Source organism: Hypanus sabinus, chromosome 25, assembly GCF_030144855.1.
Source record: "Hypanus sabinus isolate sHypSab1 chromosome 25, sHypSab1.hap1, whole genome shotgun sequence".
NCBI classification, from domain to species: domain Eukaryota; kingdom Metazoa; phylum Chordata; class Chondrichthyes; order Myliobatiformes; family Dasyatidae; genus Hypanus; species Hypanus sabinus.
The window spans coordinates 39,165,157-39,181,293 of record NC_082730.1 but is presented as its reverse complement, the minus strand read 5'-3'; the positions used below and the strand labels follow the sequence as shown (position 1 = coordinate 39,181,293).

At 39.4% G+C, this 16,137-nt stretch overlaps 1 protein-coding gene across 1 annotated transcript in view; it reads right to left on the bottom strand.

Annotated features, from left to right (window-relative positions):
• Positions 1-16,137, bottom strand: part of LOC132381241 (immunoglobulin-like and fibronectin type III domain-containing protein 1) — an 80,857-nt gene that overhangs the window by 61,495 nt on the left and 3,225 nt on the right. Inside the window, exons 4-8 of the mRNA XM_059950622.1 lie at positions 14,225-14,324; positions 13,290-13,331; positions 12,676-12,721; positions 11,970-12,147; positions 2,386-2,499 (exon numbers count right to left, since the gene is read on the bottom strand). Of these exons, the coding sequence (XP_059806605.1) occupies positions 2,386-2,499; positions 11,970-12,147; positions 12,676-12,721; positions 13,290-13,331; positions 14,225-14,324 (480 nt within the window). The remainder of the gene's footprint in view (positions 1-2,385; positions 2,500-11,969; positions 12,148-12,675; positions 12,722-13,289; positions 13,332-14,224; positions 14,325-16,137) is intronic.

The window sequence follows — 16,137 nt, the reverse complement described above, 5'->3', positions numbered from 1 at the left end:
CTTATGGTCTCATGGAAGGTGTTGAATCCTTGTGGGTTGAGTTAAGATACTGCAAGGGTAAAAGGACCCTGATGGCAGTTATAAATAGGCGTCCAAACAGTAGCTGGAATGTGGATTACAAATTGCAATGGGAAATAGAAAGATGAAATATGAAAGCAAGCTAGCAAACTATAACAAGGTGGATAGAAAAAACTTTTTCAAGAATATAAAAAAGAAAAAGAGAAAAGTGATTTGAAATAGAACTGCTAGAAAATGAGTCCGGCGGAATAATAACAGGGGACAAGGTGATGGCAGACGAACTAAATCAATATTTTGGATCAGTCTTCACTTTGGAAGACACTCATAGAATGCCAGGTGTTGAAGGGTGTGAGGGAAGAGAAGTGAGTGCAGTTACTATTACAAGGGAGAAGGTGCTTAAAAAACTGAAAGACATGAAGTACTTAAGTCACCTGGATCAGATGAACTGCACCCTGGTGTTCTGAAAGAGTTAGCGGTAGAGATTCTGGAGGCATTAATAATGATCTGTCAAGAATCAATTGACTTGGCTTGGTTCTGGGGGACTGGAAAATTGCATATGTCACTTCACTCTTTAAGAAAAGAGTGAGGCATGACAGAGGAAGTTATAGACCAGTTAACCTGATCTCAGTGGTTGGGAAGATGTTGAGGTCAATTGCTAAGGATGAGGTCATGGAGTACTTAGTGGCACAGGATATGATAGGAAAAAGCCAGCATGGTTTCCTTAAGGAGAAATCTTGTCTGATGAACCGGTTGGAATTCTTTGAGATTACAAGTACGATAGATAAAGGGGATACAGTGGATGTTGTGTTTTTGGACTTTCTGAAGGCTTCTAATAAAGATGCTAGACATGAAGCTGCTTACCAAGCGAAGAGCCCCTGTTATTACAGGAAAGTTACTGGCATAGTTAGAGCATTGACTGATTGGTAGGAGGCAGTGAATGAGAATAAAAGGATCCTTTTCTAGTTGCCTGCCAGTGACTGGTGGTGTTCTGCAGGGGTTGGTGTTGGGACCACTTCTTTTTATCCTGCATATTAATGACTTAGATGATGAATGGCTTTGTTGCCAAGTTTGGAGATGATACGAAGATTGGTGGAGGGGCAGGTAGCATTGAGGAAACCGGAATGGTGCAGAAGGTCTTAGACAGATTAGGAGAATGGGCAAGATAGTGGCAAATGAAATACAATTAGAAGAAATAAATGTGCAGACTATTTTCTAAACAGAGAAAATCCAAAAACTCGAGATGCAAAGGAACGTTGGAGTACTTGTATAGAACACTTTCAAGGTTAACTTGCAGGTTGAAGTGGTTGTGAGGAAGGTAACTGCAATGTTAGCATTTATTTCAAAGGGTCCAGAATACAAGAGCAGGGATGTGATGCTGAGGCTTCATAAGGCCTCAGAGTGAGGCCCTACTTTGAGTTTTGTGAACAGTTTTAGGCTTCTTATCTCAGAAAAGATCTGCTGGCATTGGAGCAGGTTCAGAGGAAGTTCACAGCGATGATTCCGGGAATGAAAGTGTTACCGTATGAGGAATATTTGATGACTCTGGGCTTGAACTTCTGGTATTTACAAGGGTGGTGGGGGGGGGGGGATCTCATTGAATCCTTTTGAATGTTGAAAGACCTAGACAAAGTAGATGTGGAAAGGATGTTTCCCATGGTGGAGGAGTCTCGGACCAGAGTGCACAGCCTCAGAATAGAGGGCTGTCCATTTACAATAGAGATGCGGAGAAATGTCTTTAGCCAGGGGGTGGTGGTTTGTGGAATTAGTTACCACAGGCAGCTGTGGAGGCCAGGTCATTGCTTGTATTTAAGGCGGAGATTGATAGGTTCTTGACTGGCCACTGCATCAAATGTTACAGGGAGAAGGCAGGGAAGTGGGACTGAAGAGGGAAAAGAAAAGGGATCAGCCATGACTGAATGACGGAGCAGACTCGATGGGCCAAATGGCCTAATTCTGCTCTTATATCTTATGGTCTTATAGCCTATAGATATACTTTTAATTTTACAGTGTTCAACCCAAGCAAATTCTTACACATGTTATTCAGAAACATATGATTCAGATGAGCCCCGCCTACTATATTCAGAAATATATGAGAAAGCATATTTTAATCTAATCCTGGTATCTAGAAGATTGAAAGAAAGTTAGATAACTGATCAAAGTTATTGTAGCACTATTATTTCATACATTGCAATACTGTAACTAAATTATTAAAGATAAGGTGTTATGTGGTGGGCTGATATCTGGACAAATAATTTTTAGATGAAAAATAATGATTTTGATGCCTTGGGTAAATTCAGATCAAAAGTTCTTGCCCATATATCATATGCCATATTGGTAACATTTTATTAAAAGAAGACTCATAGTCACCTTATATAGAAAAATACTCAGATTTGGATTCTTCAGTTCCATATCAAATCCGAAGTTAGCTGAGCCATCTGCCTTTGTTTCAATGTGTTTCAAATTGCCAATATATTTCAAATACTAGAATTAAAATATTAGAACAAAGGAATGAAGTTAGACGTTGCACTGATCAGAGTTACATTCAGTGAAGCTGTTAAATACCAACATTTTACAATAACAGAACTTATAATAGAGAGAATATCCAAAAGTCCCTGTTATAGTTAATTGGTTTTGTATTATAGGTGTAATACTACATATCTATTTCAGAGCCAAGTAAAAATTAACTGTAAATACAATGTAGAGAATTCAATGATCACATTGCTATCGTCAGATCCCAGCAGCACTATGTTCGGCCTCTCAGGAGTTATGGTAACTCTTCAACCTCAAGTTTTGCAGACAAGCATCATGAAACTGCCTTATAGAGATAAGCAAAGGAAGAAACTTGGACTTAGAAGGTTTGTAAGTTTTTTTTCTGGGAAGTGAGTGTGCAGTGCATCCTGGTTCCTCGCCAGGTGTGGGGAAGCGTCTAGCATCTCATGGATTGGGAGGGTTATGGTCTTGAGAAATGTTCTTGGGTCCAGCCTATGACATCCTGGACAAGTTTCTCATCCGGGACTTCCAACAGGCACAGGTTTCTGGTGGAGAGGGACCCTGTCACAACCATGGACTGTCCCATGGGATCTGCACACCCTAGCAGGCAGGCTGTTGAACAGGTTTGAGATGGTAAAAGGGCTAGTTCGTTCTGCTGACATTAGATGGTAGGCTATGCTCTTGCACCTGCAGGATGCCGTAATCTAAAAATTATACCCTGCCTACAGATATGCAGAACTGATGGTTGGAAAGTTAGAAATTATTTAATGGTGCACATTGTCCTGGTGGTCTGAACTTTTTCCTTTTAAGGGAAACAGTCGGTCTGTGCCTTGAAAATACCACTGTTGCTAGGCATATGATCATGGGGGTAGCTAAAAAAGCGTTCCCTGTGTACGAGACAAAAAATGATTTAAAAACTCTGTATCTCTGGGCTTTAGTGGGAGACCTCCAGTACGAGCCCCTGTGTGTGCCTTAGGAGAGCTCTCTGTTTAGTAGCAAGCTACTAAATAAAAAGCTGTTGCTTTATTCTGTGTAGTACTGTGCATTCTTGCATCGGGTAATAAGTAATAATTAGCAGGAAGGTTTAAGAGGTTCAGCAACCATGTTCGTGAGTATACACATTCCAGCCAATTAGTGTTGCACTTAACTCTTTTCCTCTCATTTCACTCTTGTCGAGACTTGTCCAGAAGCAGAGCAGCATCTGTGCTCCATGGTTCCAGGGAAGAAAACTACCATTTAGACGCAGGGGTTTACAACCTGGGGTGCCCAGACGTCTTGCTAATGGTATTAGCCCATGTAATGAAAAAGGTTGGGAAATCCTGGCTTAGACTGACACTGTTAAGTAGCGGTGTTTATTTAGTATTAAACTACTATTGCTAAGCCATTGGCAAGAATCAAGCAATGGGAAAGAAAGGCTTATGGGTGCAGCCAGTTATCCACAGAGGAGCACTGGGAGATTACAGCTTTGGTGCTGACATCTGATGCATCCACCTCGACAGTGAAAGGGTCTGAGTGTTACAGCATCAGGGCTGTAGTGAACCAACGCTTTAGTTCCAAGTCTTGACTTGACCGAAGGAATCCTGCTTTACCAAGAAGCCTTCTTGGTGAGTATGATGGAACTAAAGTTTCCAATGAAGCGGCAATAGAAGTTTGCAAACCCCATGAAGTGCCATACGTGTCCTTCATGTTCTCTTTTTTTTAAACCAGAAAGATATCCATGAGGTTCCCTGCTGGCCCAGAATCAATAAATGCTTGAAGCTCATAAGTATGAGACCCGGCTGACAAGGAAACTGAGACCATCACACAATTAAGGGAAGATGTTTGCAGGGTGAATTGACCTGTCAGGACTTCCCTTCTTGCTGACAGATACCCTCCTTTATGGGGTGCTTGGGGCACAAAGCCTGGAAGTGTCCACAATAGAAACCTGTTCTGCAAAGATTTTGTTCCTCCTGCAATGGATGCATGCTCCCCACCTCCGTAGGGTCCTCCATAGACTGTATACTGGGCAATGCTGGAGAGGGTACAGACAAACAGTGATGTAAGGAGTGGGCAGCTCAGGACATTATTTCTCTGTGCCACTCAGTTGCCCAGTTGTCAATCCGAATGGCCAGAGTAATCAGATAATGCAGACTGTTCTGCTTGTCCCACAGTGCGATTTTGTGCCGGACTCCTGCTTTCAATCCCCGGAAGGCAGTGATGAGGGATCTCTCATTCTACCCTGTCTCCACCACAAACGTATTGAGCTATACTGCGTAGTCTCTCACTGTCCCTTTATCCTGAGGCAAATCCAGGAGTTGGTGGGCAGCCTTCTTACCCTGTACTTGAACTTGACAGCAAATGGCCAAAATGACTGGGCAGTGGGGTAGCCTTGTTCCTGTAGACTCTACAGTGTAGAGTGTTGAGCAGTCTGTGTTGGGGGTCCAACTAAGAGATTCACCAAGTAAGCCGGTCTCCGTGCATCATCACCAAACTGACCAGGCTGGGTTTGGAAAGTCTCCTCACACTGAGTAATAAATCCCTACAGCCATCAAGAGCCACTCAAATAGCTGCCTGGTGAAGGAAGATTCAGTTCTGGTCCAGATGTGGTTATGGCAGTCAGGGCATTAGATGAGGCTGCTGAGAAGGAACACCTGGGAGAGTGCTGGGAGTGGGTCTGAGATGGCTAAAGGCTACTGACTTACAGCAGCAAGAATGGTAGTGGTTGTCAGTAGTATGGTGCTGAACCACGGCTGTGAGAGCAGTAATCATTGCTACCTGATTCTGGCTGTCTGTGGTGAGCTACAGAAACATCACTTTGAAGGCTGACGTGTGTTCTTCCAGCTGGGACTGGGCCCGTCACTCTGAAAGTAACTGTCACACTGCATGAGACACATCAGCCAACTCAGCTTCTACTGATTTTATTTTCTCCTACACAAACTTCAGTTTGGATTGAGGTTGCCATTCTGTTGTGGCACTGCTTGAATCAATTTCAACTGACTAGAACGTTTGCCCCTCCATAGATAGGACGAAATGATAGAATCTAACAAGTCAAAAAAAAGCTTTAGAAATAAAAACTGGTAAAGACCGAAATAAGTATAAAAATTTGGGAAGGATATACAATTTAATAACATTAATTCAACCTATCAGAGACATAGATAAGGGTGACCATTGTGTCAAACTCTGTTTTGTAGAATTTAAAAGATTAGCAAAATTTTCTCGAAAAAGATTCTTGAAGTAACCTGTTACTGTAATATCAAGGTAAGTAAATTGATTATTAACTACTTTAAAAGGGAAGTCAGTTTGCAGGTGGTGAGGAAGGCAAATGCAATGCTAGCATTCATTTTGAGAAGACTAGAATATTAAAGCAAGGACATAATGCTGAGGCTTCATAAGAATGTGCTGACATTGGAGAGGGTTCAAAGGGAGTTCAGGAAAATGATTCTGGGGCTGAAAGGCTTATCATTCGAAGAACCTTTGATGGCTCTGTGCCCTTACTCACTGGAGTTCAGAAGATGAGGGAGATGTCATGGAAATGTATTGAATATTGAAAGGCCTTGATAGAGTGGACGTGGCGAGGATGTTTCTTATGGTGGGGAACTCTAAGACAAGAGGACACAGACTCAGAGCCCAGGGACAAACATTTAGAATGGAGATGTGGAGAAAGTTCTTTAGCCAGGGAATGCTGAATATGTGTAATTTATTGACACAGGCGGATGTGGAAAGCAAGACATTGGGCATATTTAAGGCAAGGTTGATAGATTCTTGATTAGTCAGGGGATGAAGGGATATGGGGAGAAGGCAGGTGACTGGGTTTGAGTGTGAAATGGATCAGCAATGATGAAATGGTGAAGCAGTTGGCCTAATTCTGCTTCTATATCATATGGTCTTATGGTCCTTAACAGTGTTGGTCTAAATGGTACTCTTCTTTCCCAGAACCAGGGCAACTGTATGCAGGGAGCATTGCTGTCATTCTGCTTTTGGCCATGTTTCGACAAGACGGAAATGAGAGGAAGAGAGTTCAGTACATCGCAGTGAAGAATTAATTGGCTGGAATGTGCAAATTCAGCAGAAGCTGATTTGCAGCCTGCCCTGCAAGAGCGCACAGACCCCATGGCGGTCTGGCACTAACATTTAGCAATCCGGGGATGACCTGAGAGCAGGATACAAAACCCTGCATTTTGTGAAAAAAAAAGGTTAAATGAAAAGAAATCTGAGGTAGGTACCTTGGTCAACTATTCAAAAGATTAACTTAATGCTTATATTGAATTGCTTCTTCGGCAAAATAATCATCAGTGAAAGCACAAATTCTGACAAAAGGGATTATGATGGCTGAATGATTGATGACAAGCCAGTAATCTTCTCCATCCACAACTCTTCATGACAATGCTGTAATGATATGAGTTTGGCTATTGTCTCTCAATTATCATATGGATTGAAATGGCTTGGCATGCTCCCAATAATTCCTTCCAATAATAATATTTTAGCCCAATAATAATGGTATTTATTGAAATAATTATTTGAAAGATGTTAGAATGAAATAATTTTTGGTTATCATGGTAAAATACTGGTAATTGTGTTTCTATGTGGCAGAAATTTTTGTTTCAATAGCAACTAAAATGTACTTTGTTCACTCTGGAAAAATCTGTGCACATAGAAGTAAACCATTCATCACTAGTTTTAAACTGGACGTGACAGCACATTATATTTCCCTCTCAAACTTTCTCAATGCATTTCTCTGCTGAGCAGGAGTTGTAGGTGTAAAAAATTTTGCATGTAACTCGCAATCTCGGACTTAGTTTCTTTCAATTAATGGAGAACGATGCACTGTGCAAATGCATTATTACTATATATGCACTGGATGACTTAGATTCTATTACAGGACTATGAAAATCAATACTCTACCACTTATAGCTCCAATGGGGCTCAGGCGTGAAATTTGAGCTAATGTTCTCACAGGTTATGTAATGACTTGCACCCAATCCTCTTGTTTGTCAGCATCGGATTCCAGATGCATCACAATGACTACAGGTCAATTGATCCCTTTTGACCAAAAAAGCTGATAAATTTTTTAGGAACTCTAAACTTTAATTCTCACATCAATTTTGAGTAATCATGCACCACAAAATTTATTTTCGTAGTGTGCAATTTTTGACAAGAGGGATAACAAAGTGCTTGCAAGTCTTGCAGCCACATTCCATAGTAAACAGTAATTTTGAGAAGGGTCTTTGAGCAGCCACAGCTACTGCTGGAGATAAGCAAAGAAACCAGGTTATGATTTTTATTCATGTAGTCACAAAGGTTTATGCAGTTGTGTGGCCATTCAGTGACAGGAAGGATCATGGTAAATTATCACTGATTGACAACTAATTCCTACCGGCAGTTGTGATGAATTCTGGTGCTTTTTACAGCTTTATTAAAGTAAAGAAATTGGAAATGTGAGTGGGGATTGTAGGAAGGGGGTGCAGGGATAAAGGAGAGTGAAGATCTCAAGTAAGTGGAAGAATAAAGAGGAGGTGGTTATAGTGCTGATAGAAGTGGCAGAAGTACTATGGCCATGTCCATCTAGAGAGTTCAAAGAACAATTCGACATAAACTTCAGTGATTAAAGGTCTATGAAATGCCTACATCTCAGTAATATGATCCTGATTGGACTTTGCTGTTGCAACTGTAGTCTTAGGACATGGTGAGGACTGTGCTTCTATGGGGCTATCAAGTTCACCTTGGCCGTTAATATTTGTGCACTACACTGCTTCCAGATCATTTGCAACACCCCTCAGATCAGTTTCACCAATTCGGAGAGTCACTTACACCTTATCCCCTCTTGCCAGAGAGCAGCAGAAATGTCGCTCCTCCAAGCACGTGGCTCCTCTAAGTGCCATTGACTGAGCACAAATTCCCTTTTGCAATGTCAGAATCAGAAACAGGTTTTATATCGCTGACATATATCATAAAATACCATTTTGAGGCATCGCCTTTTAGGAATGTGGATCTACGCTGAGAGGTACTGCCAGCAAAAGAGATTATATGCCTTTAACATCAAAGTTGTGTGACCAGATGTCACATTGTGCTGGAATGTTTGGCAGGAGATGTGATGTCTTCATTCTGTGGTTGTCTCCCATGCCATTTGCTTTAGAGCAGCCACAACAAACAAAGGGTACTATGAGTTGACAAATACTTTGTCTTGTTAAGTCCTGACTCCATCCATGAGGCCCTGTGCACATAGTCACTATGCATGTCACACAAACAATGCTGTTTCGCTAAAATGAGCAGGTTTGGCAACAAACTGAACTTCTGTGTGAACAGTTTGTACCCATGTGAAGACAAGCTGAGATAATCGCCACAGAATTTAAATAGTCTGCGGTTTGTTTTGGCACTGCAGCAGGTCCTGGGCTAGACCCAAATATGTGATAATGAATGGAATTTTCTGCATTCAATCCATGCAGAAAAGGAAAGCTTTCAAGCTTCACTTAAAGTCAAGTTCAAAACCAATATTAGAGTACAGAGTTTTATTGAATCCTTCAGACAAAAGCTGTCAATGCACCAAAATATGATGAACAAGTCACCTTTCCCATTCCCATCCTCAGCAGTTTCCATTGGCTACTCATCCTTTCCTCCTTCTGATTTCACTCATTACTGACCATCCATCGAACTATAGAACATTACAGCACAGAAACATGCCTTTTGGCCCCTCTTGGCTGGGCTGAACCATTTTTCTGCCTAGTCCCACTGACCTGCACTTGGCCCATATCCATCCATACACCTCTCATCCATGTACCTGTCCAAGTTTTTTTAAATGTTAAAAGTGAGCCCACACTTAGCAATCTTTCCTCTTTCTTCTCAGTCCTTAGGCAAAGTTTCAACCCGAAACTTGTCTCCTCAGATGCCGTTTAACCCACTAGACTTCTTCCAGCATCCTGTTTTTTGTAGAGGCAGGAATAGTCCATTTGGCCCCTCAAGTCTGTACCATCATTTGGTAAAATCATGGCTGATCTTTCTTTTCATTGCCAATGCCTTAGAATTAGCAATTCACTGATCATTCAAAAAAAACCTTTCTCTTTTTTAAACACCGCCAATGATTTACTTTTCTCAGCCCTCCACGTTGGAGACTTTCAGAGGTTCACCACACTCTGTGGAAGGTCATTATGTAATTATGTTCCCTTGTTTGAGACTATCCTACAAGAAGATGCATCTTAGCATCTGCATTGTTCATGCCCCTCAAAAGAATTTTATGATTTCTGTCAGGTCAGCCTGCTTTCCACTAAACTCCAAAGAATATAGATCCACTTTCTTTAGCTGTTTATATTAAGGCAATACCCCTATTACAAAGGAGTTGTCCAAGGAATTGTCCAAGTAAGCCTCTTCTGGAACATAAACAAGATGCTGGAGGAACTCAATAGGTCAGGCAGCATCCTTGGAAGAAAAGAGACAATTGATGTTTTGGGTCAAGAATCTTCTGGACTACCTCAAATGCTAGTAAATTATTTCTTAAATAAATAGACCAAAACATTGTTCCAGGTGCAACTTCACCAAGAGCCTGAACAATTCTAACAATATTCTTCTATCTCTAAACTTTAATAAATATCTATATTTCCTTTGCCACTCCAACAGCTCAGCACATTTTCATTCTAACTATTTGTGTTTCACTTTCAAGAACATTTATATCACTTTACTCCCGATTTATTTACAATCTCTCTCCACTGAAGTAATAGCCTGCCTCTTGAATGCTTTTTCCAATGTACGTTATCTTATACTAATCCAACTGGCCTACCCATTTATTTGAGACTATAATCTCTAGTTCCAAAATTCTCAGCCCTAGGAAATATCTTCCCCTTTGTACCTTGTCAAGCTCTCTAAATATTTTGTATGCTTCAATGGAATTACTTCTCAGTCTTGTAAAATCCAGAGAATAAAAAACATAGCTTAATTAATTCCTCTTTATGTGACAGATTTGTTTTCTCACGAACCAATATGGGAGCCTTTGCTGGACACCCACTTTAACAAGTAAATTCTTCCTTCTGAAAGGAGTCTGAAACCGCAGATGGTACTCCAGCTGCAGTCTCACCAAAGCATTTTCTAACTGCAAAAGCATATTCTTTCTCTTGTAATCTAATTGTCTTGCAATAAAGACCTATCAGCAGCTTATAAGTCATGAGGGGTTGTGCTTAGTTATTCAGAATATAGATGGATTTCTTCATCTTGAAGATAAAGATTACCTTTATTTGTGCATCAAAGCAAATGGTGAAATATGTCGTTCTGTGTCAAATTAAATCGAGTTTACAAGTGTCACCATGCTTCTGGTGCCAACAGAGCATGCCCACAGCTCACTGACCCTAACAAAACGTCTTTGGAATGTGTGAAGAAACCAGAGCATCTGAACAAAACTCATTTAATCATTGGGGAAAACGTACAGACGGTGGTGGGAGCATAACCTGGTTGGTAATCACTGGTGCTGTAATAACTTTACACTAACTGCTCAGATCAAGCTTTCTGGTGGTGACGAGCAGGGTTTTCTCCATTTAGGTAAGGTCATGTAGCCATTCCTCATCCTTCCAGTTATTTCTGCTGCCTCTGCTTCTACCACCATGAAGCAATATAGTTCTGCGGATTTGACTTCCATGACTGAATATCTATCAATATGTGCAAACTATGAATATGTGATGTCACAGGATTGCAGGGTGAGAAAAAGTGTCAGCTTTGGTCAGTAATGATCTGTACATATGTAACTGGTACATTAGGTAATCAACCATTTCCTAGGTTGTTGGTACACCTGATATAATACGGTATTTACCCAGATGGATTCACTTATCTTGACCATGCATATGATCTTTTTTTTTGCAGCATTGTTCCTAAGTCCTCCATTCTTGAATTCTGGCATTAACTGACAAATCTATCTAATCTCATTGTATTCCGTGAGATTGCCAGAGGGCCTCTTTACTCAGTGCTGACAGATCACATCTTAATTCTTGCAACAAACCCTCTACCTAATTCTTGCATCTAAATGTGTTGCCCCAAGGTCATAATTTTTTAAGCATATCCTGATTGGAATGAATGCCTAGTCATATCTGCTGCAGAGTGCTTCCCTCTAGGCTGATTTAAAGCAGTGCAGGTTAGCTTTCAGCAGAGTCAGCCTCTCATCATCTTGGCCCATTACTCGTAGCTAGAATGGACTGCATATATTAATTGTACGGACTAGCAACCAGCACAAAGTCAGTGTGCCATTTGCAGTAGAAGCAAAGGGCACTGATTAAACTTACAGCATAATCCGTGTACCTATTTTTAAGGAGTATGACATCCATAATCCACCTCAGCTTCATAACCATTTCTCGCATTTTCTGGAACCATAATTTTAGGACATTAACCTATCATTAAGCTTAATCTGTCATGGCACATTTTGCTGAGCTTCAGAACTTTTTCTGATACTATCCCATTTAGAGTTAAACATGATATAGACACAGAAACCAGCCCTTTAGGAGGTACGTTACCGCAGCTTGCTTTTCCTCTCTTTCGATTTTCATCTGCTTCAGCCTTGTCAGCATGCCGCGAAAGTCAGTGATACCATACTGCAGGCAGATCTTTTCATAATCTTTCTTGTCAGCATTCATGAGGATTTCCCAGACCTTTTCATCTGGAACATTATCTTGTCTCTTTACAGGTAGGGCACTGCAAAATGTCAATGGAAGATGAAATTCTTCAATGATTTAATTATGTATATCGTGGTAAAAGGCCATAAAATGTATGCATTTAATTAGCAAAGAAGTTGATAGACTACTGCTAGTTGAGCTCTTTGCCAATGCATTTTCTGTCAGATATCCACAAAAACTGCTTATTTAATAATTCAGCCTAAGTATTCCATTGTACCATTGCAATAAAAAAGCTGCACTGCATATAGTTGAAAATCAGCTGAAGGGGGTATTACCCACTTGCATTGAGTAGGTGCAGAAGTCCAGAAACAGCTAATACATACTTCTCCACAGAAATATTGTCAGGATATTCCAGTCCTTTATATTGACTGGATGGATAAATTGCCATCTCAGAATCTGTGTAGAATATCTATTATATTTTTCAGTGTAGGTTGCAAACTTCTTTCAGTTTTGTTTTCTCTCACTATGCAAACTCGAATTGATCTAACATGATTAACCACATGTTTTAAGATAAAAAGTATGAATTGTACATTCTATAAGTAATTACCGTTTTCTCAGCATCTTCCGAAAAGCCGTTGGATCTGGCAAATTCTCTTTAGGAAATAGAAGAGAAAGATCACAATGCATTAAAACCCTGGACCAAATTATTGATGTTTTTATATTTAAGGCAGAACATTTAATCCTGATTCCAAAATGTTATGGTGAATTTCAGAGTTAGAGTGCTAATGTGGCATGCTTTATGCTACTTCTAGGGGATAACATATGAATCATTACTTTCAAATACAAAGAGTTAATAATTACATACTCCCTCTAAGTTATGATGTTACTATAGTTAAGTTTTCTTTACCTGATAAGAAAGTATAGAGCTCTTCCTGTATTACTCTACATTCACTGACTGATACTTACTGGAATTCAAAAATAGGAGATGATCTTTGGTCATCTGTTCATATAGTTTTATATAAATGCAAGTTTTCTTCTTTGAAATTTATTTTCAGTTCGTCTTACTGCCATTCTAGACAATAATGCTACTTTGTAAGATATAACACACTGCTTCATTTTTTTTTAAAGTATCTTTGAGTCACAGTCATTGAAAAGTACTGCATAGAAACAGGTCCTTTAGCCCGTCTGGACCATGCCGAACCATTTAAACTGCCTACTCACCTTTTGTTGCCTCAGGTTTTTTCATTTTCTTTTTGAAGCCAACTGATTTATATTTATGTGAACAGAAAAGATAAATGCATGTATTAATATACAAAAATGGCATTGGAGGAAAACAAAAATATATGATTTTCGCACAAGAATTTGGTACTGTGGTAAAAGATAAGCCAAGATCCTATTGAATGGTGCAGAAGGCACAAGAGGCTAAATCTTTTCTACTTTCCATGTTTGAAAATACAAATTAATTATATTTTAGCCGTTATCACCTATGTTTCAATTGCAATGTCCAAAGGTGATGAGCTGCCCCAGAATGGACAGGTATCCTTGTATACTTCACATCATTTAAAGAAAAACTCCACAAAGTTAACTGCCATCATTGGATATGGGAGACAAACAATTATCATAACTGCAGGCAACCCTTGATGATTCCAGCAAAAAATGGAATTTTTAAATTTTCGTATAGTTCTGTATTGGATGCAGGCGTGTAAATGATTACCTTCCAGTTTTGCTGTTCAGGAGTAATTGAATTAGTTCTGGAAATGGTGTTATTATCATGCTTCTCTGCTCTGATACATTCCTGTATCCTGATAGTTCTGTTTACATTCACCTTTGAAAATCCATTATTATTTATTGCATATGTATTGTACAATTAGGTCACTCCGGAGGGCAGTTATGCCAGTCTCAAAGGTGAATGCCAGTGCTAGCTAAAAACAACAAGCATCCTTATCTAAAGATCACAGGTAAATGTAAAGGGTTTGTCATTTGGGATATAATTTTAATCATGCAATTGTTTCTTATTCTTCCCCTCCTTTGGTGCTGGAGAAAACTCTGAATAGTAATAACAGTGGGAGTAGTGATCAGAATGATATATTAACGATTGCTTACAAATACTTTAAGTTCTAATTACTTCTAGCCTTAAAGGCATGATAGATTCTCACCTTCTATAATATTCAGATTTGTTACACACCTGGCTTCTCCATATTCATTAGAAAAGATGCACTTATAGGAACCAGCATCATCTGAAGTCAATTGTATTACCTTAAATAACAACACAATAATTACTTTATTTTGGAAATGGTTATATAATTTCATGCATTATAATGAAATAGTTTCCCAGTTACGACAAAAATGGTTAGTAGATCTCTACCCATTAACTATGACCCATCAAGATGAGAGATAATTGCACAGATTGTAGAATCCACTATTGTAACTGGCATATTATTTTCAGTATTGAAAATAAAATGGTAGTTTGTATTGCTAAATAGTAAGGACTCTCTGCTTTTGAATAAGAGAAAGTATTATTTTTAATACTAAATTGTATTAATGGCAAAATAAATATAAAATAGAAAATTCATGAAAATGAATATATCTCTTTAAGTAGACATTTATTAGGTTAAACATCATTTTTTCTGATGAAAGATAAACTTGGAATATTTACTCTTGCTAAATAGATTGCCTGACTTGCTAAGTATTTCCAACATTTCCTGCATATATCATTTGATTTACATTTGGGTAGGAGCAGATTTGATAAAAAAAAAGACTAGTGTATCCTTGTATTTGTTGGTAGGATTGCTTTGCTGTTGCCTATCAAAGACAGATTAAAAGTAAGAAGTGGTAGAATGATGGAAGGCAACCTGAAATTGCTATTTAAATTCTGTTCTGTATATTCTGTCATCACACAGGAAGAGAGGATCAGCTATATTGAAGGGAAAGTAAACACTTTCCTATTATATTGTATGAAAGTTTAGCCAAAGAGCAATTTTTGACAGCTAGGAATTATCTCAGCTGCTGAGTTGCAGTTAATTCACAGATGGGGCAGTAAAACTCTGGCAAAGGAAGCTATTTGACATGGATTGTCCGCTTGCGATGTACAAATAGTTGGGTATTATTTTTACTGAGAGGACATGGAAGAAAACATTACCTGCAGTAAAAATAATGTGGCCACTACATGAACAGAGTTTTAAAAGTAAGTATTGCAAGTGGCTAGCTGTGTAGCACTCTGCCCCAAGAGCAATATAGCTTATTAAAAAAAACAACTGTAATAAAAATCCTCTACAGGATGTCCATCATAAGCAGCAGGTGATATCTGCATTCTAGCCTATCTATGTATTAGAAAACCACTCCATTCATTATGAAAATCAAAGCTGTTAATATATTGTAGTTTTATACATGCCAAAATGAATTACTTAAACACAATGGAATCAGAGAAACATCTATTACATAAGAATAAGTAATATAAGTGGCTAGCTGCCAATGGACTGTGTAGGAGGGAGACTGAAAGAAAAAAGTTGTAGGCAAATTAGCCTGACTTCAGTGGTTGGGAAGATGTTGCTGTCTACTATTAAGGATGAGATTACAGTGTACTTGGAGGCACAAGATAAAATAGGCCAAAGTCAGCATGCTTTCCTGAAGGGGAAATCTTACCTGACAAATCTGTTGGAATTCTTTGAGGAGTTAACAAGCAGGATAGACAAATGAGAGTCAGTGGAGGCTGCTGACTTGGATTTTCAGAAGATCTTTGATAAAGTGTCACATATGAGGCTGCTTAGCAAGATAAGAGCCCTTAATGGAAAGATACTAACATGGATAGAAGACTGGCTGACTGGCAAGAGGCAAAGAGTGTGATAAAGGGGGCCTATTCTGTTTGGCTGCTGGTGACTAATGGTGTTCAGTTGGGACCAGTATTGGGGCTACGTCTTTTTACACTGTATGTCAATAATTTTGATGATGGAATTGATGGCTTTGTGGCCAATTTTGCAGATGATACAAAGATAGGAGGAGGAGCAGGTGGTGTTGAGGAAGCAGGGAGTCTGCAGAGGGACTTAGACAGATTGTGAGAATGGGCAAAGAA